The 27,250-nt window shown below is 48.6% G+C and overlaps 5 protein-coding genes across 5 annotated transcripts; 3 read left to right on the top strand and 2 right to left on the bottom strand.

Annotated features, from left to right (window-relative positions):
• Positions 1-2,801: 2,801 nt before the first annotated feature.
• On the top strand, positions 2,802-3,790 carry BJ212DRAFT_1364527 (uncharacterized protein). The gene is made up of 3 exons (XM_041336032.1): positions 2,802-3,605; positions 3,656-3,685; positions 3,736-3,790. The coding sequence occupies exon 1, from the start codon at positions 3,245-3,247 to the stop codon at positions 3,467-3,469; it is 225 nt and encodes a 74-aa protein (XP_041191551.1). The 5' UTR covers positions 2,802-3,244; the 3' UTR covers positions 3,470-3,605; positions 3,656-3,685; positions 3,736-3,790.
• Positions 3,791-10,954: 7,164 nt separating this feature from the next.
• On the bottom strand, positions 10,955-16,744 carry BJ212DRAFT_1274572 (uncharacterized protein; the record flags this gene model as incomplete). Its single annotated transcript, XM_041331166.1, has 19 exons — positions 10,955-11,301; positions 11,351-11,413; positions 11,469-11,588; positions 11,640-11,945; positions 12,007-12,445; positions 12,495-12,532; positions 12,588-12,663; positions 12,712-12,834; positions 12,890-13,099; positions 13,157-14,735; positions 14,798-15,072; positions 15,124-15,541; positions 15,605-15,721; positions 15,772-15,811; positions 15,865-15,964; positions 16,019-16,414; positions 16,465-16,508; positions 16,568-16,610; positions 16,661-16,744. The coding sequence occupies 19 exons, from the start codon at positions 16,742-16,744 to the stop codon at positions 10,955-10,957; spliced, it is 4,818 nt and encodes a 1,605-aa protein (XP_041191550.1).
• A 3,983-nt stretch (positions 16,745-20,727) lies between these two features.
• BJ212DRAFT_1274657 (cytosine-purine permease) lies at positions 20,728-22,772 on the top strand (the record flags this gene model as incomplete). The annotated part of the gene is made up of 10 exons (XM_041331169.1): positions 20,728-20,954; positions 21,003-21,017; positions 21,085-21,156; positions 21,205-21,369; positions 21,419-21,737; positions 21,803-22,062; positions 22,109-22,399; positions 22,453-22,525; positions 22,582-22,647; positions 22,701-22,772. 10 exons carry the CDS (start codon positions 20,728-20,730, stop codon positions 22,770-22,772), a joined length of 1,560 nt encoding a protein of 519 aa, XP_041191549.1.
• BJ212DRAFT_1364468 (uncharacterized protein) lies at positions 22,597-23,894 on the bottom strand. The gene is made up of 4 exons (XM_041336031.1): positions 23,768-23,894; positions 22,855-23,715; positions 22,701-22,792; positions 22,597-22,647 (listed from the first exon to the last, which is right to left on the bottom strand). Exons 1-2 carry the CDS (start codon positions 23,843-23,845, stop codon positions 23,080-23,082), a joined length of 714 nt encoding a protein of 237 aa, XP_041191548.1. The 5' UTR covers positions 23,846-23,894; the 3' UTR covers positions 22,597-22,647; positions 22,701-22,792; positions 22,855-23,079.
• A 287-nt stretch (positions 23,895-24,181) lies between these two features.
• BJ212DRAFT_1482262 (heterokaryon incompatibility protein-domain-containing protein) lies at positions 24,182-26,696 on the top strand (the record flags this gene model as incomplete). Its single annotated transcript, XM_041340387.1, has 3 exons — positions 24,182-24,514; positions 24,578-26,564; positions 26,596-26,696. 3 exons carry the CDS (start codon positions 24,182-24,184, stop codon positions 26,694-26,696), a joined length of 2,421 nt encoding a protein of 806 aa, XP_041191547.1.
• Between the last annotated feature and the right edge of the window lie 554 nt (positions 26,697-27,250).

Genomic DNA, 27,250 nt, shown 5'->3' with positions numbered 1-27,250 from the left:
TCCTCCGAGTCCAGGCAATTTAGGACTCTGAAAGCATCTGACTGCTGGTGTTGAGATGAACTCAGTGCAAACGCAAGTGATGTGAGGTTGGCAAACTTTCAGGCGGCTTAGTCAGCTAAAGCAGTCACTAGGACATACTGTAGAGTTACGACCGTAGCTTCGCGCCCTTTCGGGTGTGACCATGTCACACTTAGCTTCGCAGCTTCGTAGGCCCTTGCGACGTGTGACCTATCCAAGTTAGCTTCGCCCTGGCAGCTGCAATCCATGTGAGTTTGGCCTTTTCTCAGCATGTCCATCAATTTTGACCCTTCAGAATGAATCTCGTGTCTAACTGTCCGTAGCAATTTTTGGTTTTGTTGTTGGCGATTTTTCCTGTTTTACCGCGTGTCACAAAATAGCTTCGCCCCCCGAAATTTAGTGTGACCGTCACATCAAATAGGTTCGATTCGCTGTGGGGTGGGACACGTGACGAAGTTACGGTCGTAACTCTATAGGCGTGCTCAATTCTTACGATGCCAAGTTCAAGGTGTGTCAAGTCCTACCGTGCCTTAAGCCAAACAACATAGCCGACCGGCAAGACTAGGCGAGACTCCATTTGGGTTGCCGAAGCTACCGAAGTGAACACACCGATGAACTTCAAAGTTTATGTTTGAACATAGAAACTTCACTGTAGTCCACTATCAGAGAGAGAAAAGCCGAGGCGAGACGCCGAGCGACAACCACAACAGCTATCAAAACAGACGACGTTAGAATATACAAATACAAGTGTGTAGGCTATACCTATCAAAACAGACGAGCACGAAACTGAGAAAGGAGAGAACCGAAGCGGAAGATATGTAAGTATTGGTAAACTATGAAAAAGGAAACTGATTTGAAGTCAGCAGAGTTCATGACATCCACTGACCAGTGATGAGTTATCCAGCACGGAACATAGTATACAACACTATTAATTCTTCACATGGCATCTATAATGTTTCACAAGACGTCAATGGTGCTCAGCAGAGGACTTAGCCGGCAGTACAGGAACACTGTTCTGAATCCAATCGCAAGTTTGTGGGCAGCTTGGAGTGGATTTGCGCTGCATGAGCCGTACCGAAGGAGAAAGCACGCCAGTTGATATCGGACTGCGCGCTGTGGTCTCTTGCCAGTGGAGCGGTGTATCCGCGACTGTGTGCCTGCGTGTCGCGAGCAAGGCAAAGTGGTGAAGAGCACTACGCTACGACAAAGCCCGAAGGACACTGAGTGGCTGACTAAGCTACGGTGCTACCCGGCTGCTACTCCGCCCCTCGCCTAGGGGTCCCCCACTCCACCAGTTAATTGGAAGATGGGGTTTTGTTCGAGCAGATGGACAAGGAAGGTGGGCCCTGAAAGATCTTGGCGAAGATAGCGCTGATGATCCAATACAAAACATACCTGTATTCATGTCGAAAATCTCAGTCTGGCCAGCTCAGCAGAATTCAAAACATTTTCTCCATTGATTGTATGGGCCGCGTGAGACACCAGACAGCATACTTGCAAATACTTGAAGCGCTGTGCTTGTTCTTGTGAGAGATGCGGCAGTATGATGACTGTGGTCGTCATTGTCGCCATCGGGGAAAATAACATGCTCAAGTTCGAGACGAGCGCGTTTTGAGATGCCCAACATAGACGACGAGGCAGAAAGGACATTTAAGAGATCATGGAACTCTCGTTTTCGCTGCATAACGAGGACAATGTGTTATGCGATGGTGGGGTGATAAGACGCAGTAAGCTTGGCTTCGGCAACCCAAATGGAGTCTCGTCTAGTCTTGCCGGTCGGCTATGTTGTTTGGCTTAAGGCACGGTAGGACTTGACACACCTTGAACTTGACATCGTAAGAATTGAGCACGCCTTACAGTACACCTCAATTGGCACTGCCGGCATTGGACGTACAGAACTTTAGAACTTTTACTTAGGTTCCCTCGCGGAATTGGGATCGTCAATTGGCAGGGGTAGGGACGGCATGCGTGGGATCAAACTCAGTAACGCTCCGGGTCCGAAGTGGAGGAGAAACGCCTATATCAAAAGGTTTGTGGGTTTTTATTTCCTTGACAAGTTGTTACTTTGTTGCAACGTCGATTTTTTCCCCGACTCACGGATCTTTGGAGGGAGGAACCTGGTCGGTTCCTTCCATACCGCTATGTCTATCTCCGATTCTCACGTTAGTGGAGGAGGGACCTGCCAGTGGAGAGGGACTGTCAGTCCCTTACGTCTAATTTCTCACTAACAACCTTAACTTTATCCCTCCAGCCTGCCATCGCGTCTAGATCTCAGATCCCAACGTTAACCCGCTCGCTTTCTTCTTGCCCACTCCTTAAGCTTCCCACCCCTTCCATCGCACAAACCTGTTTGGACACTTCCACCCACCTTCTTTCGTTGCACTCTTCGGCGACCTTTCCTCTCCCCCTGCCGGTCCCTCACCTCGTCAATGTCACCTCAGGAAGTGTTCTCTCAGGCTGTTAAGGGAAATTCGGCATTTGTGTGGATGCTTGGAGGACGAGACACGAGGGTAATTTACTTGATCCATGCAATATGAAGAAGGGCCGACTAGAGAGACTAGCTATAATCCTTGGAGGATGTAGGCCAACATTAGCATGTTTCAATGTCTACTGGCCTTACACCATGCGCTCTGTTTTTTTGTTAAATATCATATCTATCACGTCAATTCTGCGCAAATCATACAAAATATGTGGCATTGATACGTTCGGCATAGCAAGAGCCACAGGAGAACAAGTTTACATATTGACGTAAAGTATGCGATACATAGAACATAATCAAGCAGGAGACGAGCGATGTCAGAACGCTGACGCGATGCATGAATTGACTACGTCCATTCCAGATGTAAAGAAACTCACCTTTGTAGTACAACCAATTCCACAAAATATTCCAGCATCTGTATGCTTTGACGCTCTCGGTATCCCGCTCCGTATAGACAATCCTTGAATCAACGCTATCCCGGTCCTCTGGCTTGCCCAGAATGTGCCGAGTCGTTCCGAGCTATGGTTCCTTGGTAATTATGCCTAATGTCACTAGATACCTGAGCCGAGCCTTCTTGAGTCGACGCCGACTGCGAACAGGGATTTGCCCTGGTACCACTAGAACACTGAGCTGTCGTTATGCGTCGTGGACGTGAATCTACAGTCCTCTGGGAATTTCCTAAGATATGTCATTGAGAATGAATACGCTGAACGTCACTCTTTTAGCCTGTGCGGTCGCTATCTGGACATGTTGAGTCGATGCCGCCCAGTGGGATTGAGAGTGACAAATGCGCGTCCAAATGTTACCAAGAGGTGGAAACACACCGTTCCAAACTGGCAGATCTTGAGGACGTCTGCTGAGCTTCTCTTACAATGGACATCGCCTTGGGAGATCGAGAATAACGAATCCGTTTCCATATTTTTGGAAGAGGTAGGATACGTCGTTCCCAACCTGGTGGTCCTTAGGTGGTAGGGATAATAGCGGCTTGAAACGAAGTAGGAGGACATAGTTTTGTGGCTGCTAAATAAACCCGAAACGCTACGGGTCTATTGAAGGCAGATGCCTTGGGGACATAGGGCGAAGGATCATATGAAAGGAAACATCTAGACTACAATGATCATTCTTGTTAGCACAGTGGATAATCAATGGGTGGCATACTTCAAGTCAATGTTTGAGGGTTCGGTCGATCTTCAAGAGAATATTAGTGCCCAGACGATGTATAACGGATAAACACATACCTTGTCATGGTGAGTTTCGCATATTGCACAGGCCCAACCGGAGCAAGATGTCAGGTACCGCGGAGTGACGCGTATATGGGTGACCGGCCATGAGTTTGCCAGTATCTAAGTTCCATATCCACATTCTATCATCCCATGACCTGTCCTCCAGCTGTGTGTTGTTCGCAGAAATGTTGATGTAGCTGATCCTCTGCGAGTTGCATTGAAACGATTCTTCCCGTCTCAACTTCTGTACTAGGCTTTGAGCTCGGGCTGCCATAATAATAAAAATCTCCACCAACAGTGATAACTCGTTCCTTCACCCCAAATGTGCTCAACCTCATCGATCTACATATAAAACCGCCTGTAGATCCCATCGCCGAACGGTCTTGTCACGTCAGGAGCACAGAACATTTGTCGGCCATCTGGAGAGTAGGATATGATCGAACATTCCTTTGCTGACCCTCCAAGCTCATGAAGGGCGTTAGAATTTATCTTAGTTGCTAGAGCGGGGGATTGCGCCATGGTGGAGGTCGTGGCATCTAGGGCCGTGCCTTTGCAAGCGCAAGCAAGTTGGGATCGCGAAGGATACATTCAAAGGAATGGAGATACCTGTGTGTCATAAGCTCGAGTCTCGACGTTGATTGTCGTTTTGAAGAACCGAAGTTTTCACTGAAGACATATTGTCTGCTCGGACCAAATGTCTGGAAGTTCATATGAGATTCGAGAAGCTAAGTAGTAGGAGTTCAACTGGAGTCGGATTGAGTAATGGGCGCCTATGGGCGCTTCATCTGACCACCAACCATTCTGAACCAATGATTATATGTTTTCATTCAAATAAAGAATCCTCCTTCAATTCCGTGCTGGAACGTCGACATCCGCATGAATTTTCAAGGGCGCAACCACGTCTGATGAAATTAGTTTTCGGTACGTGCTCTCACAAAGCAGCAACCACATCTGAATTTCACCCAGTCTGCTTTTCAGGATATCATTCAGTCGGACAACTATAAATTCAGGTTCGGTGCTGGGTATAAAATCGACAAGGAATTAAAGAATCAGATGGTACACTCGATATTGCGGCAATAAAATCATCGTTACATGGAGCTAGCAGGATTGATGTTAGTAGCTGCGTGGACGAATGGTAAATATCAAGAACTCACGCATCTCGGCAACTCGACCAGTGCGTCCCGTGTGCCATGCGTCTCAAATCAAGCTCGGGATATCCTCTGGGTATCACCAATGAAGTCCAAGGATTATAAAACGCATGTCGGGAAGCGGGAGGCACCCAGAAAAGGAGTTGGTGATTGGGTCCCATAATCCATCCATCAGCATGCAGCAAGAAGGGAGTTGAATTAGAATTATGATGAGGGGTGGGTTCGATTAAGTCAGCGGGGTCGGGTAGGGCGTGTTCCAGGCTGGACGAGAAGCAAATGAGATGATCGTTACAAGTGTTGGTTGACATGATACGGCTTTCGTGGGTGGGAGGTGTGGTGCTTCGATGCAGCGCAAACGCGGAGGAATCTGGCTCTCTGGACTCGGGGGATGGTTGCACTTCTACTGCACTCCATAGACGGACGGTCTTATCAAATGAACAAGACGCGACACGAGTACCATCCGGTGAGAACGAGACTGACGAAACCCATTCAGTGTGCCCCCGTAAGGGCTCGCCAAATGGCTGTCCCGTCAATGTATCCCACAACCGCACAGTGTTATCTACCGAACCAGATGCAATGCGAGTACCATCCGGAGAGAACGATACAGACAAAACCGGTTCAGTGTGCCCCTGCAAGGGCTCACCCAATGGCTGTCCCGTCACTGCATCCCACAGCCGCACACTCTTGTCCCAAGAACCAGACGCGATGCGAGTACTATCCGGTGAGAACGAGACTGAGGAAACCGGTTCAGTGTGCCCCTGCAAGGGCTCACCCAATGGCTGCCCCGTCGTTGCATCCCATAGCCGCACACTCTTGTCCCCCGAACCAGACGTGATGCGAGTACTATCCGGTGGGGGCGAGACTGGGGAAATCGGTCCAGTGTGCCCCTGCAAGGGCTCACCCAATGGCTGTCCCGTCGTTGCATCCCACAGTCGCACACTCTTGTCCGCCGAACCAGACACGATGCTAGTACCATCCAGTGAGAACGAGACTGACAAAACTGGTTCAGTGTGCCCCCGCAAGGGCTCACCCAATGGCTGTCCCGTCGCTGCATCCCACAGCCGCACACTCTTATCCCAAGAACCAGACGCGATGCGAGTACCATCCGGTGAGAACGAGACTGAGGAAACCCGATCAGTATGCCCGCTGATCACAATCTGGACAGCCGTCCAGTTCAAATGACGTCCGGATACCAGATGAAGGTTGTTCGGAAATCTTGCAGCAAAATTGGTAGCCATGGTGGAGTTGATGGGTGAGAATGGTAGCGCTGATAAATACAGATGTGGCGTGCTGTGCAAAATCATGGCCCCAAACACTTGAATGAATCTTTGCACATCCATTGCGGTGGACCGCACATCTTCGTATCCAGAATGGCTCTGTAGTTGATTGTAAGATGTTCATCCGACGCTGCCTGGTAGGCATGTGCTCACCTTCAACCACTTGGCAACGAGTGGAAGCACGGTTATCGCGCCACTGATTCCGTTGAGAAGGCCGAGTGCTTCAACCCAGAAGAGCAGTCGCTCATCGTCGAAGAATGATTTTATTGCGTTGGAGAGCTCCGAGTCGAAGTTCGATGCTGACACGTGCGTAGCCCAGAATCGACAGGAATAGGACAGATGTGGGGGAATGGATGTTTTGATTCGTTGAGGCAGGTCCGTGTCTTGGGAATTAGGGAGGTACGACGACTTCAAATCACAGATATTGAAACGAAGGTCATGTTCCATCACTCGTAGTGACGCAAATGCAAGGTCGCGTTGTTGTTCCTTCGTTCTCTCGACAAAGAAGCCCCCGCTGGATGATTCGTCTGTCAGGAATTCTTGGAAGGTCGCATGAAGGGGTCGGATAGGGGTATGTGAGTCGGTAGCGCCACTAAGGAGGGCTCCTATGTGTTTTATCATTACATCCACTTGGTAATGGTCGTGATCCTCCGGGAAATGATGTCGCATAACTTGCAATGAAACTAAAGGGAGCGGTTCGGCTGTGGCAAGTATTTGTCCCATCACAGAACGAAATATCGCTATTACTTGCTGGTACCGGGCTTTTGTATACTGATCCTTTGGCGCAATTTCTTCTAACATGAGCCGATACATATCATACAACAAGTTTTTCCATTCCCCAGGATCGCAGTTCATAACAGCATCGAAGCAGTCCATTGGAGATAAACCAAAATAGGGTTCCTTGATGTATCCGCACGCGAGACGCGCCCACTCGAAGAGTCCGTCTGATTTCGCAGCGAGGTCTGCAAGATGTGTGCCCCGAAATTCTGATAGCTCTTTCAGCTCCTCAGATACGAAGGCGTAAATGTCGCGCTTCACGACTTCTGGTGGAATATCGTCCATGGATAACCGTAGAATATGATCAGCACCTTCAAATTCCTTTTCGATATCATGAAGTGGGCGTGAGGTGACGAGAATCCGAAAGTTGGAGGGGAGTTCCATGATTTGGGGAAGCCCTTTGTCCTGAAGTTTACCGGCAAGCATGCGGAGGAGGTTACGCCGCGTTTCTAGTCCACCACTCTCATCTAGTGCCTCAATCACGATCAGGACAGGCCCTACACTTGATGCAGAGAGCTTCTTGAGCGGTTCCATGAGAAGCCCGCGCCACTGCTGGATAATGTCCGTCGTATTCTTGAGCGAGTTCGCATCCTTGACTGCATCCGCTAACGCTCGTTTCATCCCAGGATCACGATCAGCAAGGTCAAGCGCGATGATGGAGAAAATCTTTTCGTGGCGACGGTCTGCTTCTCTGTGCCGATCGAAACAAAAACATGAACCAAGGCCTCCCGTTTCTTTGAACCAGTTTGCAATCGTGTGGGCGATGGCTGATTTTCCTTTGCCTGCAGGGCCGGATAGCCACATTACACGCGGAACAGAATCTCCACTGCTGTTGATCCACTTGGTGATTTGGGAGAGAATTTCCGTGCGAGTACCTGATAGACATTGCTTCTCAGTAAGTATTCCCGCGCCCCTTGCATAAACCATGCCACTGAGATCGAGTGTTTCACCTTTAAGGGTATGAGTACATCTAAAATCAGAGGCACGTATGAATCCTTACCCGCAAACTGGACAAAGACAGCTACGTCCCGATTAGCTTGATCCCGAAATTGTTGCATAAGGCCATCCAAGGCGCCATTGTACCGTGTGATCATATCATCCGTTTCTGCGACGGTGTTTTTACCGGCTCTCTTCCCTATGATCATAGTAAGTTTATGATTCATGTGTGAAATGCAGTAGCCCGACGACTCACAGAAGCTCTTCGTCTCCGAGTAATCCCTGATGAAACGAGCACACTCGAGAGTCTGCTGAGCGATATTTCCAACAATACCGCGCATCGATTCAATTTTGCCAAGGCTGTCATCCTGAGTCATGAAACGGTAAACTTCAGCCAATTTCTCGAGAAGGCTATGGATCGATTTGTCTCGCTCTGCCTGAGCGATTATAATCTACATAGAATTATGACATCTGAGCGGGAGGCAGATCTCTGGGCAACATGAACGCACTTTGGATGCAACAGACAGCACACCCAACGCTATCTTCGCATATGGATGCACCTATAACTTGATTAGTTTGTTATCAATCAAGGAGAGCGGCCCATACATTTGCGATATTCTCGATGACAGTGTTGAAAATTTTGAGAGGTTGGAGATATGTGGTCTGGAAATCATCCACGGCAGAGAGATCTGCTGGGGCATTGAAGACGGCGGATGCCATAGAAGTAGTAGGTCCCCGGAGTGTTTTCATGCGTTCTAAATCCTCATGGGCACTCCGAAGCTCAGCATCAACCGATTTGAGAGAAGGGGTTTCTTCCACGCCAGAGGGGGAGTCGAGAACCTGCGCGATCAAGAAAATTAAGAGACGAAAACCAGATAACTGATGCGGGTACCTTCAAGGCAGGTTCCCTAGATGAACCTTGGTTGACACAGTCACTAGGATCTTCAGATGAGGCGGGATGCTTATCGTCGGTGGAAGAATGCGGATGTGACTTGTCCTGGGCCTCTAATAAAAAAACTGAAAGACTGGGATTACGATTTCGAGTACTTACTTCGACTTTCTGACTCGATGAAGCACCTTGAGGCTCGACGTTCTGGTCCGCAGGAATGCGTTTGCGGGAAAACTTGAAGGGTTTCTGCACAAAGTCAGCCATGTTCAGAATCAGGACAATAGCAGTCTACTTACAGAAAGTTTCTTGGTGATGCTTTTTGTAAATTTCCTCATAGCTTGCGGTGGATTTCATAAGCGCTCATCCACAGTGAGTGAACTTAAGAGACGACATACTACTGAGCTTTCACAAACAGTTGCTTCGCAGGTTTCTGGAGGATCTGGCTTATAGTCTCTACTCAGTACGAGTGGTCAATTACTGTGAGTAAAGTAGGGGTGTAAGAAGTAAGTTGGAGAAGGGAGAGGTCCTCTCACCTTTTGAATCGCTATCATAATCATCTGCGGCCACGGGAATAAGGGGGAACAGGCAAAGTTAAACCCGAAGGGGCAATGCAAGATCTAGACTCACAAACCTATCACAGAGAATGACCAAAATGAATCCCCTCCAGCTTCAAGGTCCAATTCTAGAGTCAGTGACACGATCTAATCATGTTGTGCTGATCCAAGCGTCAGCTCGGGGTGGATGGAGGGCCCGCGGGAAACCGGCGGTTTACGAGTTCGATCGTGCACTGACTCTCAGTGTGCGGTACACCAAGGCAAATGATCTAATATTCACACTGCACTAACGACGATACAATGTTACAATGTATGGTAAAGGGAGTGGTAGGGTGGGCAACTATGCCGAACTAGATCGAAGAATGGTGCTGGGATACTCCGACCTACGTCTATCGAAACGAATCCCCGACTCGCATGGACCTGGGCCTGGGACTTTGCCAGTCTCACTAAGGTCCTGGTCCGCATGCCCGCTTACATAATTTCTTGCCCACCAACCAGCCAATGAAAATTGTTCATCCTTCATTTCACCTCGTTACGCTCTTCGACAACATTTCCTCGTTTCCTGCCAGTCCCCTGCCTCGTCAATGTCGCCTCAGCAATGCTTCCGACCCCAGCATCTTGTCATTAACATGGTTATAACTGTATAACAACGTCTGCCCTGATTCTGCGACTGCATCCGCATCGCATTGCCACCTTCGTCGTCACTCATTGCAATATGACTCTCAGTAGCGCAAGAACTGGTATCAATTCCACTCCGGGACGGCGTGGAGACAGTGACCAACATCTCCAAGTGACTCACTGGGCCAATCAGCTTAGACTAGATCTCTTCGTCTCACCTACAAGGCGATTTCTTAAAACGTACAATCTCATTGCGGTCATACCCGTGGGTGCCCCGGCACACTTGAATACACATTCTTTCGAGAACATCCATTGGAACACGCACTACCAAATGCTTTGATTCGCGAGATTTTAGGAATCACGTCAAACGCAAACGACGTCGCTGGAAAACGTGTTAGTGTATGAGGTCATGAACTGTGTAGAAGAGGACATGCCGTGGGTCAACGGGATCGTCAAATAGTAAGTCTGGGATGCCTGTCATGATTTATCTATATCTATTCACAAAGAGCATATCAGTGTATCAGTCTGGGTTCTGGAGATGAATTAAAATTCAGCGTTCGTTAGATTGCGAGAATATTCTCAGCTGTATCAAGTGACACCCAGCAGGCTAGTAAGCCTGAATCTAAATTGAGGCCCAATCTTCCAAATGGACACCCGAGGGGGCCAGAGCCAGGAACTTGCCACGTGAGTGGCGTTACTGATGCGAAACATGTTCTCTGCGCAGCGGGGTGTTCACATGGCAAAGAAAGGCTTCGGCAGTGCTTAATGATTATCAACTGCTCTACCTAGCTTCGCGCGTCGACTGTCCCCGCTGCCTATAATGTTCTGTTACCGGAATTCTGACTCACTCATACCACTTTCGCAAATGGCAACCTGAGCTGATGACACTAGCATGATAAGCAAGTACTTGCTCAACCGAAATCAATGATCGTAAAGGTACACTAATACTATTAATCAACAAATGCATGCATTGTCCATGCCAAAGTACGTGCGAGTCCGAGTCTGTCTAATTAGATACTTGGGCAACTTACGGCCCTAACATAATCGAAACCTGCGTCGTCTTCTAGGGGAATCGTCCTCTAAAACATTATTTCCTCTAATAACCTTCAGGAACACGCTCTCTAGTGTTGCTTTTTCTACACTGTACTCCTGGAAATCGCCTTGGGATGAGAGAATATGGAATAATTGCGCAAGGGTGAGTCCGCTGCCAGGGCCTTCTTGTATAGGAACTTCGAAGCGCGTGGCAACATCGTCGGCTAGACGGGAGCCTGGAATCTGACTCATGAGAACCTGAGCTCTAATCGCGTCCTCTCGTGTTGGACAAGAGAAATGCACTTGGTACGTGGCATAACGCGAGACCAGGCTGTCGATAGTACCAACAGCTGCAAGGGGATAAGATATTGCAAATATCATAGCGAACGATGTGCTTACCCAGTAATTGTTTAGATATTATGCCAACCTTGTTTGCCAGAGCTGAAGCTTCTTCCATGGAATCTAGATAGCCATCTGAATTAGAGGCAAGGTCAGGATGATTTCAAATAAAACGTACGTGTCGTGATAACAATTGCTTTTCCGACAGCGACGTTTCGGAGAGTGCCCCACATGTCTCTCTTCATCTTCGCATCCACTCCCGTAGAGAACTCATCAATGAGAATAACAGAGGGGTTACCTGCATGTGTCCACGTCAGCTATCACATGCACGTGAAGTTTAAGAGCTTACCAATAAGGGCGATAGCAAGAGAGAGCTTGCGCTGATTCCCGCCGGACAGTTGACTCGCTAGTCGGTCAGCATACATATGTAATGATGTAGCAACCATGAGTGCCTCGACATTTGTTTTTAGCTCATAGCCCCTGTTCAGGCCTTTGAGACGTCCATAGATCATGAGGTGTTCCCGAACGGTCAACTGAGAGTCGATTGCAGTAAACTGCGGGCAGACTCCTAAAGATAGACGTGCAGTCCTCGGAGATGTCAACACTGATACCCCCTTGATCAACACATCTCCCATATCCGGAACAATATCGCCACCTAGATAACACAATCGCGGAAATGAGCCTCAGAATGTAATCGTCCTATCAGATATACGTACGAATCATGTTGAATGTTGTAGTTTTGCCAGCCCCGTTAGGCCCAAGCATAGCAAAAATGGTATCCCGAGACACCCCGTAAGACACGTCATCAACGACTTTATTGCCCCCAAATGTCTTGGTAAGATGGAGAAGACGCAGCGCGTCACTGGAGTGTGCCACCGCACGCGCTTCAGCGGCAACGTCTTGTCTGTTGGCCTCAAAGTTGGCCTGCAGCTTATCCATTTGCACTCGTCGTCCCTTTGTATTGAGGAATCGACGAGGGATGATTGACCCAGAATCGACCCATACGAGAATAGCGAACAGGATAAGACCATATACGATGAGGTAGACGATGGGACCTCCATAACGCAGAATGTCACCAAGTGATCCCGTAGTCACGGGAGTTGTGCCGTTGCAAAGCAGCGAGAAGAGATTTACTGAGACAAAGGCCGCACGCATCTGTGACATAGTGAAGGCTAGTTTGCACGAAGAAAATAATGCAACTTACAATACTAGCCACTGGTGATAACACCGAGAACGTGAAGTCTAAAAGGATCATTTAAAACGCCAGGTCACAGATGCACATATAACGACGCCTTACGGATGATCGTGATGATGGTACCAGATTGAGACGGTACCGCATACGTCAGCGTCAGGAGATATCCACCCAAGTACATCTAGTCCTGCGTTAGTGGTGGTGCGCACAAGAAACTGTAAGAGCTCACAATATACATGACGATTTGGTATCCTGCCACCACTGCAAAAGAGGTCAGTGGTGACGACATGAACAACGACACGCAGTACGCGAATAATGCGCCAACGATGCCATACAAAACTAGGACGAGCCACTGCCGGAATGCATTAGTGAATTGCAATGCTCGAAAAAAATAAAGGTAAACATACGAAGAAACCAAGGCCGCTGAACTGATTCGTAGCGACAGCGAATATAATGATAATGATTGTAGCTAGTGTCACCGAGAATATCGAGTCCCACAGGAGGTGGCCAATCCAAAGCCCAATGGGATTTGAAAGACCGTTCGATAACTGCATTGCTTGCACGGCTGATCTTCGCTCTCTTGAGACATAGAGGGAGAAAAACGCAGGGAAGACAGCCTAAGCAAGATATTAGCGCATGATTCTATGTATATGAAATTCTTGCACAACACGTACCATAGCCGCTCCGAAGAACGCCACCCACTTGAGGTCAGTTAGAGTCCCTGCAGCAAGATGAGGGAAAGCAGCATAGCTCGCGTAAATGAGGCTTGGCGTGCTTGCAACGTTCCCAGATATGTTCAACGCCCGATTGTACAGTATATTTGTCACCAGATTCATCATGGTCGGACCAGTTAAACCGGGCGGGGTTGCCTCCCACGCGAATAACGAATCACCCGTCTGCATATCTATCGATATCCCACCAAACGTCAAGTTAAGGTAGTCTCGGTTAATTGTTGAGACGAATGTAGCATTGTTGGGGATGTTTTCCGTTTTCAGGAATGAGGCAGTTGTTCCGAGAAGTGCAATGATATTCGGGGGTGACTCCAAGATGTGGGTACCAGGTCCAGACGCTGAATAGTAGATAGGCGACTCGGGGAAGTACAACGAAATGACGGACTCGTTCTGGAACTTTGTGGTGCATGTTGTTTCCTGACCAGACAGGAAGACTAGCGGGATGCATGAACCGCAAACCGCGATGAGCACGACCAACAAGGGCGTCAGCCAACTCCTGCGAGCGATTAATGCGCGCTTATAGAATATCGTCATAGCTTGACTAAGAGGAGAACGAGGTCGCCCATCGGTAAGTTGAAGGGCTCCAGGTGGAGCAGATGGGCCGTCGGTCAACTTAGCCAGGATGGGCTCAGAAATGCCACCTGAACTTGAAATGGACTTCTCGGTGCTATCCAGGGAGACACCGTGAGTTTGACGGGCCATGAGATCCAGGAAGATATCTTCAATGGACGTCCCCAACACATCACAGGATGCGACGTGGAGAGCATCGCGTTCCTGATCTAAGAGCTGGAGGACCTTCTCCACAACCACAGGATCCTTCGACTTGAGGTGGTATGACGCCTGGCTCGGCGAGGAGAGTGACATGGAGCACTGGGGGCAAATTTGGCGAATACGATCCAAAGTTTCTGTTGGAAGGTCCTTCTCAGTCAAATCAGGGGAGTCGAACATGACTTGGACGCTGTATCCCTGCCCGAGGTTTGACTTGAGAGCAACAGGAGTGCCCTCAGCTACCAACTTGCCTGGCGCGGCCAAAATGGCTATATTATCGGCCAACAGATCAGCTTCGTCCAAGAAATGAGTGGTGAACACGATGGTCCGGTCGAGGCGAACAGACGTCAAAGTCCTCCACAACGCCCGGCGGGATAATGGATCGACGCCGGATGTACACTCATCCACAAGAACAATCTTGGAGCCTCCGACAAGTCCAATAGCGAGCTGTAGCTTGCGCTTCTGGCCACCCGAGAGAGTACTGGCGTTGGCATGGATCTTTTTGCCGAGATCGCAGTCGCGCAGTAGCTGCTCGTAATCTTCGTTTTTGTCTATCGATTGAGCAGAATGCTTCACTGCGCGCCATACGCGGAGAGTTTGATAGCAAGAGAGTTCAGGAAATATAACATTTTTCTGAGGCACGATGCCAAGCGTTCCGCGGGGAGGACGAGAGACACCGCCCTCAAAGGTAACAGTTCCGGTGCTGCGCCCGAGGAGATTTGCAATGATTGATAATGCTGTTGACTTACCGGCGCTGTACCATCCCCATAATTGTTAGGAATATTTCCAATCTGCCAGAGGTAAAGCAAAACTCACCCATTTGATCCCAAAAGAACGAAGATACCAGACTTCGGAACATTGAAAGATAAGTCCGCGATGGCAATGGCCGGTCGCTTTTCACGGTGTAACATGGAAGGGGAAAACGTCTTTCCCAAATTCCTAACAGAAATCGCAACTCCATCAGGATGCGGAGGTATGTTAGCCTTTTTCTGCCTGCGGCAGCATGACCAAAAGCCCGAGGACGGCTCTCTGGCGTCATAGAGCCTTCTCTCGAGCAGGACACCTAAGTATGGCCATAGGAACACGTCAATCTAGGCATAGGTAGGTTAAGACAATGTACACGAGAAATATGCACCACGTACAATGGCGGCAATGATCAGGGGCAGCAAAATTAGATTGCTATCCGGATCTGGCTTCAGGATGTTGGTTGGAATCTGGTGGTTTTCCCAGCCACATATGGCACGGATCGCAAAGACGTAGTATCCAGGCGGGAAGATTATGGTAAGAATAGTCGCCACAATCGTGCTAGCTCTGCTCAAGACTAGCGCGAGGATAGCAAATATGATGCTGAGGAATGTAGTTGCCACAGCCGCAAGTTGAGGACTCTTGCCAAAAGGAGCTGCGATGAAGAAGGACCAACTGGCAAGCGAGAATCCAAATAAAAGATGCACAGCAAGCACCAGGCCGACATTGGTAGCACTGAAAATTCGGTAGTGCCATATGATAGAAACGACAACCCATGCGGGAAGATATGCTAGAGAGATACTAACGTGCCACGATCTGAATGGCATAAGTAATCAGTGAAACTTGATGTTTGACAGGTCCTTTTGAGTTGTGACGTACGCTATTCTGGCAGTATCCAGTAGACCCATAGCTTTCATGTGGCTGGTCAGAAGATTAGCTCTCTCGCTGGTGAATGCCCCCGGAAGATGATACGCAATCCCGATATAACAAATAAACCTAGACCCGAATTAGAGGTGCAGGATTATCAGTTGATGGGTTGGACTCACAGTGCAATGACAAGAAGATTCCGGATGCCTCTAATGAAACCTGAGACAGGAATATGTCAGTATGCGATCATACCACGAATGGAAACGACTTACTAAGTCTCATATCCGTGGCCTGTTGTTGGTTGGTTTCCAGACTATATGGCCATTCCATAGGAGTGGGTACTCCCTGCCCAGATCTAAGCTCTATGATTGCCTGAGGTGAACGATTAACACTTTGAGAGGAAAAGAGAGCAAGCGAATGAGATACCTGGTCTATTGCCCATTGCAACGGCAGAATACGTGTCTCGAAATCACTAGTATGACTGATTACATTGATGTAGACGAGTCCAGCATCAGCACTTATGGTGTAGTTGATTGGTGTCGTATCTGTGGCGTTCATTGGAAGGTAATTGAACGCAATACCAGCAAAGCACTGAGAGGACAAGTCGAAGTTTTGCGGACATTGTGTTGGAATGTCTGCGGGTGTCGCAACCTGCTTAACCGCTTGGAGTTGATTTGACGTGAAGTTACTGGTGATGCGCGCCATGACTTGTTCCGCAGAGAATGTTCCAGCACCATCGGTTCCATCAGCCCAGATTAAGGTTAGAGAGCCGTCAAACTGGCTCTGGAGATCGTAAACCGAGATCGGAGAGCCAAACCCATACTACAAGAATGTGAGGCGATAGAATCGAATAATTCAAAAATATTCCTCACATTGTTTGACTTTAAAAGGAATGTCTGTGCGACGGAAAGAAAAACTTCATAACCGTTGTAAGCATGTACCATATTGACGAAACTGAGAATGGGCTAGACGTACTTCCATATCCAATCGGCAACAACAAGCAGCGCAGGATGTTCAACTATACCATCGTCAAAGTGGTGAACATTCCACAAACGGCATATTACTCACGAACGGATGTTTAGAGAGAACGATCCAGTTCTTCCAGCACAGTATTGTAAATTGCCGGAGGAACAGACTCCCCGTGAATGCCATGACTGCGGGCGTACCAGAAGGGATGAGGGTTCTATGAGAGCTTGTTATATATACCTCGAGGACGCAGTTCAGGGAATACGCAGCAGTTGGTATACCGATCTGGATTTGTCCATTGCAACACACAGGAGTGATACCGCCCGCCGTGAGACGCGGAGAATTGGGAGAGTTTAGGGTTAGAATTGTACAAGCTTTCTCTAAGTATAGATGATGTAACGATTGAATATATAGTCGACGTACATGATCAGGTTCTTCTCTCTCTAATTCAACATTCCTTGGTGCTCAGCAACCGTTTGAACGGCTCTACGAGCATTCCACCGTGAGCAAACTACTGGTCAGTAACTTGCAATTCAAACTAGCATGACTAGTATTTCATTCAGGACCGTTTGTCGCATGGGCGTTTTGAGGCGGCGTGCGAAGCCTATTGTGTTTTTCTTAGCTTTGGCGTGTTACTCATCCGAGCCTAGGGCAGGATACGGGCAGACATGAGAAGACAGGAGGAAATCACCAACGGTGACATACACAGCCAAATTCTGCCTTCCGTCGGAGTCACGATTCGACCGCTTACTAAAATTACATCTGACGGCCGGGACTTCAAGTGGATCCACAACTCCACCCCGCAGTCAGGCTTTGAGGAAAGAGCACCTAATCATTCTTTCCTTAAGCACACTACTTTAAATATCCAATTTTAAATCGAACTGAAGGTCGTGTAGAATATGCTGCCGTACGCGTCGCTTCGAAGTCGTGCCTCGTCCACGTAACGCAGGCTCACAAATACTAGCTACACCTTTTGCCCAAGCACTTGACCCCTCCCCCTAGGAAAAGCCTCGATTCCTTATCCCTGTGGTAGAAACGATGCTTTTGGCAAATGGGACTTTTCTCCAGAGGAATTTTTAATTGAATCAAAACTAGCTAAGCTTATATAGGCTATTTTGTACTTGGGTGAATTTGACCTTTGCACATCAAGTAGCGGTGACTATGTTGACGTGCACCATTGGTATCGAAACGATATGGGCGTAGATACAGCTACATGATGGTCACACTCCTCCCACGTGAAGGCCGTTGAAGCTGTAGCTTCTCTCATGCTGTATGGAGGCAACTGTGGATTGCGCGTGACGGTGCCACAGTTGCAAGTTGGCAACCAGTTACCAGTGGCACCATCAAATAGGCCTGTGGAGTGGCATAGCTCTGAGTGACTAGCTCAAACTTGGGTTCAAGCTTTCGCGGGCAGAACTTTGACTTGCTACGAGCATCAGTGGGGTTGATTTTGCAGTGCAGATCTTGTGTCCGTGATGTACAACGAGGTGACGGGTATGGACTGTTCGCAGCAAAAGACAATATTAATGAGAATATACAGTAAACATGAGCAGGAAGGTGGCACAGCAACGAAAAATTAGCTTTAGTCATTCTTGTGGTGAATCTTTTGATTTCTACAACATACCTACACTTGGCAGCCGGCCCCCGTAACGCGTTATGGTGGGGTAAATTAGCAATGCAACCAAGGCCTTGTGACGCGCTACGATTGCCTCCAGCCATACCAGGTGATGCTGAGCATTTCTTGCGTTCGATTTGGATGTCGCTTTCGACTGCACCCTCATTCTGCGTCTTCATTTTTTTGTTTGCCGGCACTCCTTCATCGGGAATCGCACAACGTAATGACTCTCCCAAGAACCACTCGATACTTTGTGGTATATGGATTGCAGCGATAGTGCCCACTGCTGGTGCCTGGAAGTCTTGCTTCTTCCGAAATAGAAATATTCTTGCAAGGAATCAAGATACGGCTTGACATCGGATTCGCCCGGGCGACTAATTGCATTAAATCATTAGTTATGTGCGTTCCAGAAGTTTATGTAAAACCCACGCAGGCGATAAAGTATTCAGGGGACGGAAGGGCCTGTGAAAATGAGGAAATTAAAGAAAGGAGCGGTTCGCACTATTCTGAATCTCGTGGCTAACACGTCGGTTAATCGATATAAGCCCGCCGTTGATGTGCCTGGTACAGAAGTTCTACCTGAATTCAAGAGGGGCGGCGCTGTACAGGCACTGACTTAACAGTGCGCGTTAGTCATGATTGGCATCGGCTAGCGGGATGAGTCAAAATACTCCGGAGTCACGTAAAGTGCTTCGCCAACCACTGTGCGGATGTCCTCGGGATGTAGCCTGGATGTCTGACGGCCGTCGACGTACTCGCACAGAATCCAGAGGACGCTGAAGAAGGCTTTGCCGGATTTGATCTCTGTCCGAATTTGAGTGAGCTTTTCGCATATGGACTACCAGAGCTGCAGAATTTCGCTGTGGGTGCGGGGACTAGGAGGGGAAAACAAACCGGACGAAGGCCACAACGTCCAGCGCAGAGGAGTTATTCGAGTCGCCAAGGAATTTCATGAGTGCGTAGAAAACACTCGCAGCCGCCTCGGAAAACTTGACCGTTAACACGTGGATCGATTAGATTAGAAGTTGCCTGTACTCCGAGGCCTACCCAAGATTAGTGTGCACATTCGGATGGTATTGCTAGGTAAGGTGGGTAGTATATGTGCGGTAGGAGGATGATAGAAGATACACGTACACGACGGGAGTCATCTCCTGCTTGAGTTTCCCGTTCTCATCATACCTGGGACCCGCCTCTAGTTTTTTTACTCCTGCTTGTTTCCATGTATTGTATGATCGACATCATACGGTCTACATGAAATATCAAGGAGCATACCTGAGAGTTCCCATTAATTGTCGACACAATAATCATGCGCAACGTGTCTAGTCTCTCTTTATCAGTACCTTTCGAGAGACTCTAAGCTCCTGCGTGGATGGGCTCTCTGTGGTATCTTCAAATACGATCGTGTAACATGGTGCCTCATTTGCTATGATGACCTGAATGACGTGACTGACAGTGAGCTCGAGTGTTATTTTGGACGTGTCCACCGTCTTGTCAGTGTATGAAGGCGTGAGAAACACCTTCCGAATACGCGTACAATGTAATGTCTGTTCCTGCTCAACACACTGTTCGCTCCGTCTTCCAGTCTAGTCCAGCCTTACTAGTGAGTTTCAACTAATTTGTGTTCTACTTCAAATAAACCCTGTACTATTAGATTATACCCATGGTATTTCTCGTACTACAAGTGCCCTTCGGCTGACCAGTCGTGTTAACATATGTTGAGGCCTATGGTGCACTAGCGGCAAGCATAGTCACCTTTCACCTTGCCTCGGAGATACAGGAGATGAATGTTTGTTGTACGTTATATGCTTTCTTCTTCTTTGATATCTCACGAATGGGTGTTACAGCCGAGACATACGCCAAGGATCCTAAAACTGTTCAATTATACCCTTTTTCAATGAGCTGACAGCTCATCTGACGTTTCCTTGCAGACCCTTTGCGTACACTTGGAATCAGATATCCTTGATGTTGGAGAATTCATGGTACAAAGCACGATGTTCATTGCAGAAATTTTTACGTGAATACCATGCGTGATTTACAATAATCGCTAAATACCCCAATCCAAACGCCCAATTCGCAAGCCTATCTGCATCAAGTTTCAACTGCCGCGCCCGTCCCTGGTTTCGATATGACGCCGCATCATTCGGGTTCTCCAACATGCCGAGTACAAGTACTAGTCCAAATAGGTCTATGTCATCACGATACTTGTTAAAGACACTGCAAGTGAACTGCTATCTATCAACATTAATATTCAACTGTATCATGCAGCCGCAATGCAGCGCGAAGGTATCTGGCCATCGGCGTATTCGAAGTGCATGGGCAGATTCAGAACATCGTATCGAGGTAATCGCTCCATTAGCCATTTCATGAGTGCTGCAGCGTGCACCCAAACTCCCTGAGTCATCATCTGGTAGAAATCAGTCAACAAAACGTAAATAGGAAAGGCACCATGGATAGCCTCTTATGGATCTGTTCTATCAAGTGATGCGCGCTGGAAATCATTTAACAACCGGCCCGCCGACGTCGCTGGGCCTTCACACCCTGCCCCACGAGCACCATGTCTGCTCCCCCAGACTATTCCACAGACTCGGAAGACAAGGAGAAAGCCCTTAGCTCGGTTGAAGATGAAGTTGCGTATGCTGAGGCAGCGCCAGATCGCGTGATTGCGAGCCGTTTTGGTATCCTCGGTCCACTTCTTTCAAAACTCTTTGCCAGTGGTGTCGAGGCCCGTGGAGTAGAGCGTGTACCGGAAAACCAGAGAGAGTCGAAAAATGCTTGGAACAAGTGCGTATGTTATGTTGCGTTCGTATGCCTGTCCTGAGCCCAATGTAGTCTTCTCATGTGGTGGTCAGTCCGACCTGATCCAACGCATTGTTTTTTTTTTCAATGTTCCCTTCCCTTGATCTTTGCGTAGGTCCGTTAACTCAGTATTGACTACTATTCCTGTCGGGGTGCTCGCACAGTCCGTTTTCACTTTGAGTTTTGGGTATGTCACTCAGCATATGCTGCTCCATACCACGCTTATTCTCTCAAGCAACGCTGTAGCAACTATTGTCTGCTTTGGCGCTCTTGGTGGCATTGCAACAGCATTTATCGCTACCCTAGGCCCCATAACTGGTCTCCGCACCATGATTATCACCCGTTTCAGCTCAGGATACTTCGGCGGCACCATCTACTCGGTCCTCAACATCCTCACTCAGTGAGAAGATTCTCGTTTATATGCACATTGTCTGATTGATCACACCTAGGCTCGGCTTTTCCACAACAGCTGTCATTCTCGGAGGTCAAACGCTCGCCAATATCAATCCTGGCAGCCTTCCGCTCGTCGTCGGCATCATTATCATTGGCGTATGTTGCCTCATCCCGTGTTTCATCGGATACAACATGGTACACGTCTACGAGCGCTACGCATGGATGGTCACCAGCGTCATAATGCTTTTCCTCTGGGGTCTTGGCGGTAAAGCCGGATATGACATAAACGCGCAAAAACCTTTCGAGGACACAGGGCGTGCTCTCTCAGCAGATATTCTCAGCTTTGGCGGAATCGTATTCGGCTCATTTTCAGGGGTGCGTCCAGCCATCATCTCATGTATCACATCAGGTGCTAAATCTTGTGAACCTTTATCCAATAGTGGGCTCCAGTCGCCGCAGATTACAATTGCCGGCTACCGGCTGATACGCCAACCATGCGCGTATTCCTGCTTACCTTCTTCGGCCTCTTTATTCCTATCTGCTTCGTCGAGATCCTCGGCGCAGCCCTCATGACAATCACAGATCCCGCATACATCGCTGCGTTTGCAGACGGCTCAACAGGCGGCCTGATTGCGGAAGTTCTTTCTCCCTGGGGTCACTTTGGTCAATTCATCCTTGTCCTTCTTGCACTTTCTGTCATGTAAGAACGGGTGAATACCTTCTTGTATTTACTAATCCAGGAATAGTGCCAACAATATCCCAAATACCTACTCCACCGGTCTGTCGATACAAGCCCTCGGACGCCCATTCGCCGTCATCCCGCGTTTCTTCTGGGTTTTCATCGCTTTCGTCGTATATACCGTAGCAGGCGTTGCAGGCCGCGAACACTTCAGCGCCATCCTTTCTAATTTCCTCAGTATTCTCAGTTACTGGACGGCTTTCTTCATCGTGATCGTAGCCGAGGAGCATTTCATCTTCAGGCGGAAGAACGGGCCGCTTGGGGGTTACAATTTGGATGCTTACGATACGCCGTCAAAGTGAGTTTATTGGTTTTGGGTGAAGATGCCGTTGACCCCGCCATGTCTTCAAGGCTGCCATTAGGCATAGCAGGTGTACTCTCAATGTGCTTTGGAATCGCAGGTGCTGTGGTTGGGATGTCAGAGGTATGTCGTTTTCCTACCCCGGCCTCGTATACTGATACATATCAACTCGTTCGTAGGTGTGGTATACAGGGCCGCTTGGTAAGATGGCAGGAGCAGCGTACGGCGCTGATCTTGGGTTCGAGGTATGATTGATTCTTTGGCTGATTAAATACGCGCTCATAAGATTTGCATATAGCTCGCAGCTGCTTTCTCGGCTGTCACTTACCCTCCGCTGCGTGCGCTCGAGATTAAGCTCATTGGACGATAAGGGCGATCTGTACTGAATTGGTATGAAGGCTGTAGTGTCTTGGCGCAGCTTCTAATTACCTATCAACAATCACGAATTGTAGGAAGACGGGCTGGGTAAATTACATATCCTGTAGAACGAAGCCATCAGAGGCGTCGAGTTATACCAAGTGCTTGACTTCTGTTGAATTCACAGGCGCATGATGTGCTTCTAATGGTATCGTACATGTTGTGCTAGAGACGGTCTATGGTCCCAGATAATTCTGGAATTTTCCTTGTAACAGCGTTTTCTGCTTCCCGAGTCTAATAGATTGACGTCCAGGTGGAGATTATGGGACCAATATCACCTCCTTCCATCTCTCGTCATCCGATTCCTGTTTAACGAACTTCGTCCTCCGGTTAGGCATAACTCCCAGTTCGACATAGTCGACTTCAACGGGGTCAATCAGAATTAAAGCAAAGTTTCCTCGGGCCTCCTCGTAATTCTTAGCGTCATATCCTTCCTCTCCGGGTTTCGCAACCTTGACAGGCCACTTCTCTGCATCGCTGTAAGAGTCTATGGGGGAACCCGGGATAGGCCGGCACCAGGATGCGCGCATATGCGCACCGACACTATCAAATTGCTTCCGCCGCTCGTCCTCCCAGTCCCACCCCTGACTCCGGAATGCATCATACACCTCTCCCACGCCCTCAATTCCTTTTTTCTCCTTATGGTTAGGTGAGGGGTAGATAGCCGCACGCCCAGAGACGCGGAATTGCTCGTTCGTGGCTTTGATCCAGAAGTGCGCTTCTACGCGATGGTTAGGATTGGACTTGATCTGAGTGATCTTTGCAGTACGGATGTCTGTGCTTGTGAGGAGCAGGGGCAGAGAAGGCAAGGATGGGTGGATGATGTGGTCCCTGAGGATATGGCTGCGAACGTATGGAGTAGCGTTATTAACGTCGGTAGTTGCGAGCTGAAAGGCTAGTCCGAACATCAAGATTGAGCGTCTCATGAAGTGTTGTTAGAAACCCACCATTTTTCATCCCTTCTTCCTTCTGCAGGGCGAGCTTGAGAGCATTATGCCAGCGCGCACTGCCAGCAGCTGCCATCATAAAATAAATAATCCGAATGTACTTCAAGTTGATTTTAGTCGTTCCTTCTATAATTGGTGGGAAAACTGATTGAGTGTTTTGAAGTTCTCTTGCAGCGGCTCCGCTTAAGTGGTCTGTGCTCTTTCATTGATTTCATCCCCACAATGTTCGACGGAAGCCACTACATGGCTTTTAGACACGTGTCAAGCGTGTCGTTTCTTAGCCTTCACCTTGTCAAGTTACTGTTGTAACATTTACATAAGAAGATCGCCAACAACACAGCCTGTCTGACTGAACTGCCCTTCGAGCGACTCGTGGTACTGCCGTCGTGGGTCTGAACTCTGCGAGCCCATACTCATGATCTCTCCCTTCAGTAGCGCAACTCGGTCAGGTAGGTATCGCCTTTATGTTGGTTCATTCCTCACGTATTCAAGTAATCCTGAAGAGATTACATCAATACTACCTGGTGGTGCTCCGACCGCTGGTACTATTGCGACTCACCGTGGTCAGGTCTCCACACATAGTTTGGCCCTTGCTGGAATTATTGGAGGGACTACTCTTGGGATTTGGGCCGTCTGGCTATTGGTCGTCCGCATACGCAAACTCAAACTCAAAGCGAATGTCGCATCCGCTGGGACCTCTGAATCCTCACCTCTCCTAGTCCGATATCAAGCACCAATTGAGCTTCAGGTGAGGAGTTCGATGGCATTTACGCATACCCAGTGCAGTAGACTGATTGAAGAGGGCGAATAGACTTCTTCTGCCACGTTAGAAAATGACGTATTACTTTGTTCCGTCTGCGCAAAGCTGGATTTTTACAGGATATTCCTTTATGGCATCCATGAACTGGAGGCGATTCCACTCGGTTCACTCTCATCTATCTTGGAAAAATCTTACCAATGCAGTTTCTGCCGCCTAATATCATTGTATATCCGTCGAACACGGATTACGGAGAACTTTCCTCACATCGATCTCTCAGAGATTGAATGTAGCATGCACACGATAGTTTGCGGTGCACTTCGAAGGGGACCTTATCCCCCACTCCGTTATGGCCGCCGCCTCCATATCACTGGGAACGGCCTTTGGCAGACCCATCCTGCTTTCAGCGCAGCGGGTTCGCTAATAATTCACCTCATGCAAGAAGATGCTTTCAAGTTTGGGAGACCGGTCGATCTTCACGGTCGCAGGGTGAAGAATGCGGTGGATATCGGTCTGGTGAAGAAGTGGATTAAGTTGTGTCAGGAGAACCATAGAGATAAATGTCGGAATGTTTGGAGAGTGGACAGGAACCTGCCGGGGTTTGTGAGAGTGGTGGACGTAGTATCGATGGCCGTGATCCCTGCACCTTCTGGCTGTCGTTACGTCGCCCTCAGTTACGTGTGGGGAGGCAACGGCGCAGACTATTGGACGACGAAGGATAATATAGCAAAGCGCTCCATGCCTAGCGGATTGGACGCGGCAAACCTCCCTGACACCATCACAGACTCGATTTCATTCGTTCGACAGCTTGGTGAACGTTACATATGGATCGACGCTCTATGCATCACTCAAGATGATTCACAGGACAAGGCCATTCAGCTGCATGCTATGGATTTGGTCTATGGTCTGTCTTATTTCACGTTAATTGCTGCTGGTGGCAAGACAGTCCGAGACCCTCTCCCAGGATACCGTCCACGAACTAGAACACCACAAACACATATCGAAGTCATTCAAGGACTTCATCTCTTTGTGACTCTTCCAACACATGAGAAGGCTCTGGCACTGTCCGCTTGGATCACGCGTTGTTGGACCTATCAAGAGAGCGCGCTGTCTTGCCGAAGGATTTACTTCACTGAGAAGCAGGTCTACTTTGAATGCCAGTGTCAGGTCTTCCGTGAAGATATTGTCGCGGAAAGTAAGGCCGACTTCTCCAGCAGTTTTGTAAGGTATCCACGGGGAGAATATTTCCCATCCTCAACTGACTCCTTCATGAGTTACGAGTCTGCCGTTGGGAAATATACACGACGCAATCTCACCGTCGAATCAGACATTGTCGATGCTCTCACTGGAGTGACAAATGCTTTGGTGGTAGCATTTGGACTGGGTGACCCCGCCAGAGCTTTTCAATATGGAATGATGTTGACGGAACTGCATCATGCGCTTCTCTGGCAACACGATCCACATACACCTCGTGCTCGTCGTTTGCTTGCTGAAGGAGGCGGCTCATCTTGGCCTTCTTGGGCATGGGCGACGTGGCGTGGTGCTGTTATCTACACATCGGAGGACGTGTATAGGCAGACTCGGGTTACCAGTCGTCGCGGCCAGACGTCGGTGGATGAGACGCTTATTGATGCTTGGTACATCGTGGACCACGGTGGCGATATAGTGCCGCTCGATGTTCGGAGGGTTTCACGGGTTTATTGGATAGATGAAGAGCAGCCCCCATATTCCTCTCCGGGAGGGATTTTGGATCCAACAGAGATACCACTGGATATTCATCGACCGCTAAAACCAGGCACCCTCATTTTCCGCACGACTTCCAGCGACTTTGACATTACAAGGCGAGGTGGTGAATCAAACGGGGAATCAAGTGCCGCCGACCACTATGGTCTCTTTAATATTATCTCCACCACGTCTTCCCCTCCCACTTGGGTTGGTACTGTCATTTTGCCATTGATCCCTGTCCCGCCAACTTCTATCGAGTTCATCGTGCTTTCCCGTTGTGATGGTGTGGACGGCGTCTGCGATCTCGAGCGTTACCGTGGGTGCTTCCTGCATGTGATGGCGGTTAGGCGAGAACGAGGGCTTAATGGAACGTGTTGGATTGGGCATCATTCATATCGGTGCCTGGGTTGCTTCAACACCGAAGGAGAAGGTGGTGTTTCTCCGATAATGGCTGGCGATGTTAGTTTGAATTTGACCTCGATTGTTCGAGAGCTGTAATTCGAATTGTTGACTCTACTACATGATAGTACTGTACCGTTATAACCTAGTTTCAGTATATGACTGACTGGACGCAGACATTCCGACCTCCGGTGTCGGCCATAATGCTACTGATTGCGACCAATCTGAGTTGTCTATCAAATCAAATTCACATCGTGGATTCACGCAAGTTAGATTACATCTCATCCAAAGTTCAAAACTTCGTTTTCCAGGACTCCGTGGCAATGAAGCCAGGTGAGCAGATTTTTTAGCCCCGGATGGATTCCGGAAAATTTGTGCGTCCTGGGTTCATCCACGACTATATAAATTTGTTTGAAATCTTCAGATCCGTGTTATAATAAATATCAAAAATGCGTTATTTGGCATGTTAGAAGGGTCATGTAGCGCAGCTCAGGAAGTTGGAAATCTAGGCCCCTGCAATAGGGGCCGAGGAACGAGGCCTCTGCCAAAGATAGGCATAGATTGTGGTCTTCGTCGCGGGCACAGGCTGACCATCGATATGCA

Source organism: Suillus subaureus (genome assembly GCF_016647635.1).
Source record: "Suillus subaureus strain MN1 chromosome Unknown BJ212scaffold_22, whole genome shotgun sequence".
Classification (NCBI taxonomy): Eukaryota; Fungi; Basidiomycota; class Agaricomycetes; order Boletales; family Suillaceae; genus Suillus; species Suillus subaureus.
The sequence above is the reverse complement of the archived record's forward strand: the minus strand, read 5'-3'. Positions and strand labels throughout refer to the sequence as shown.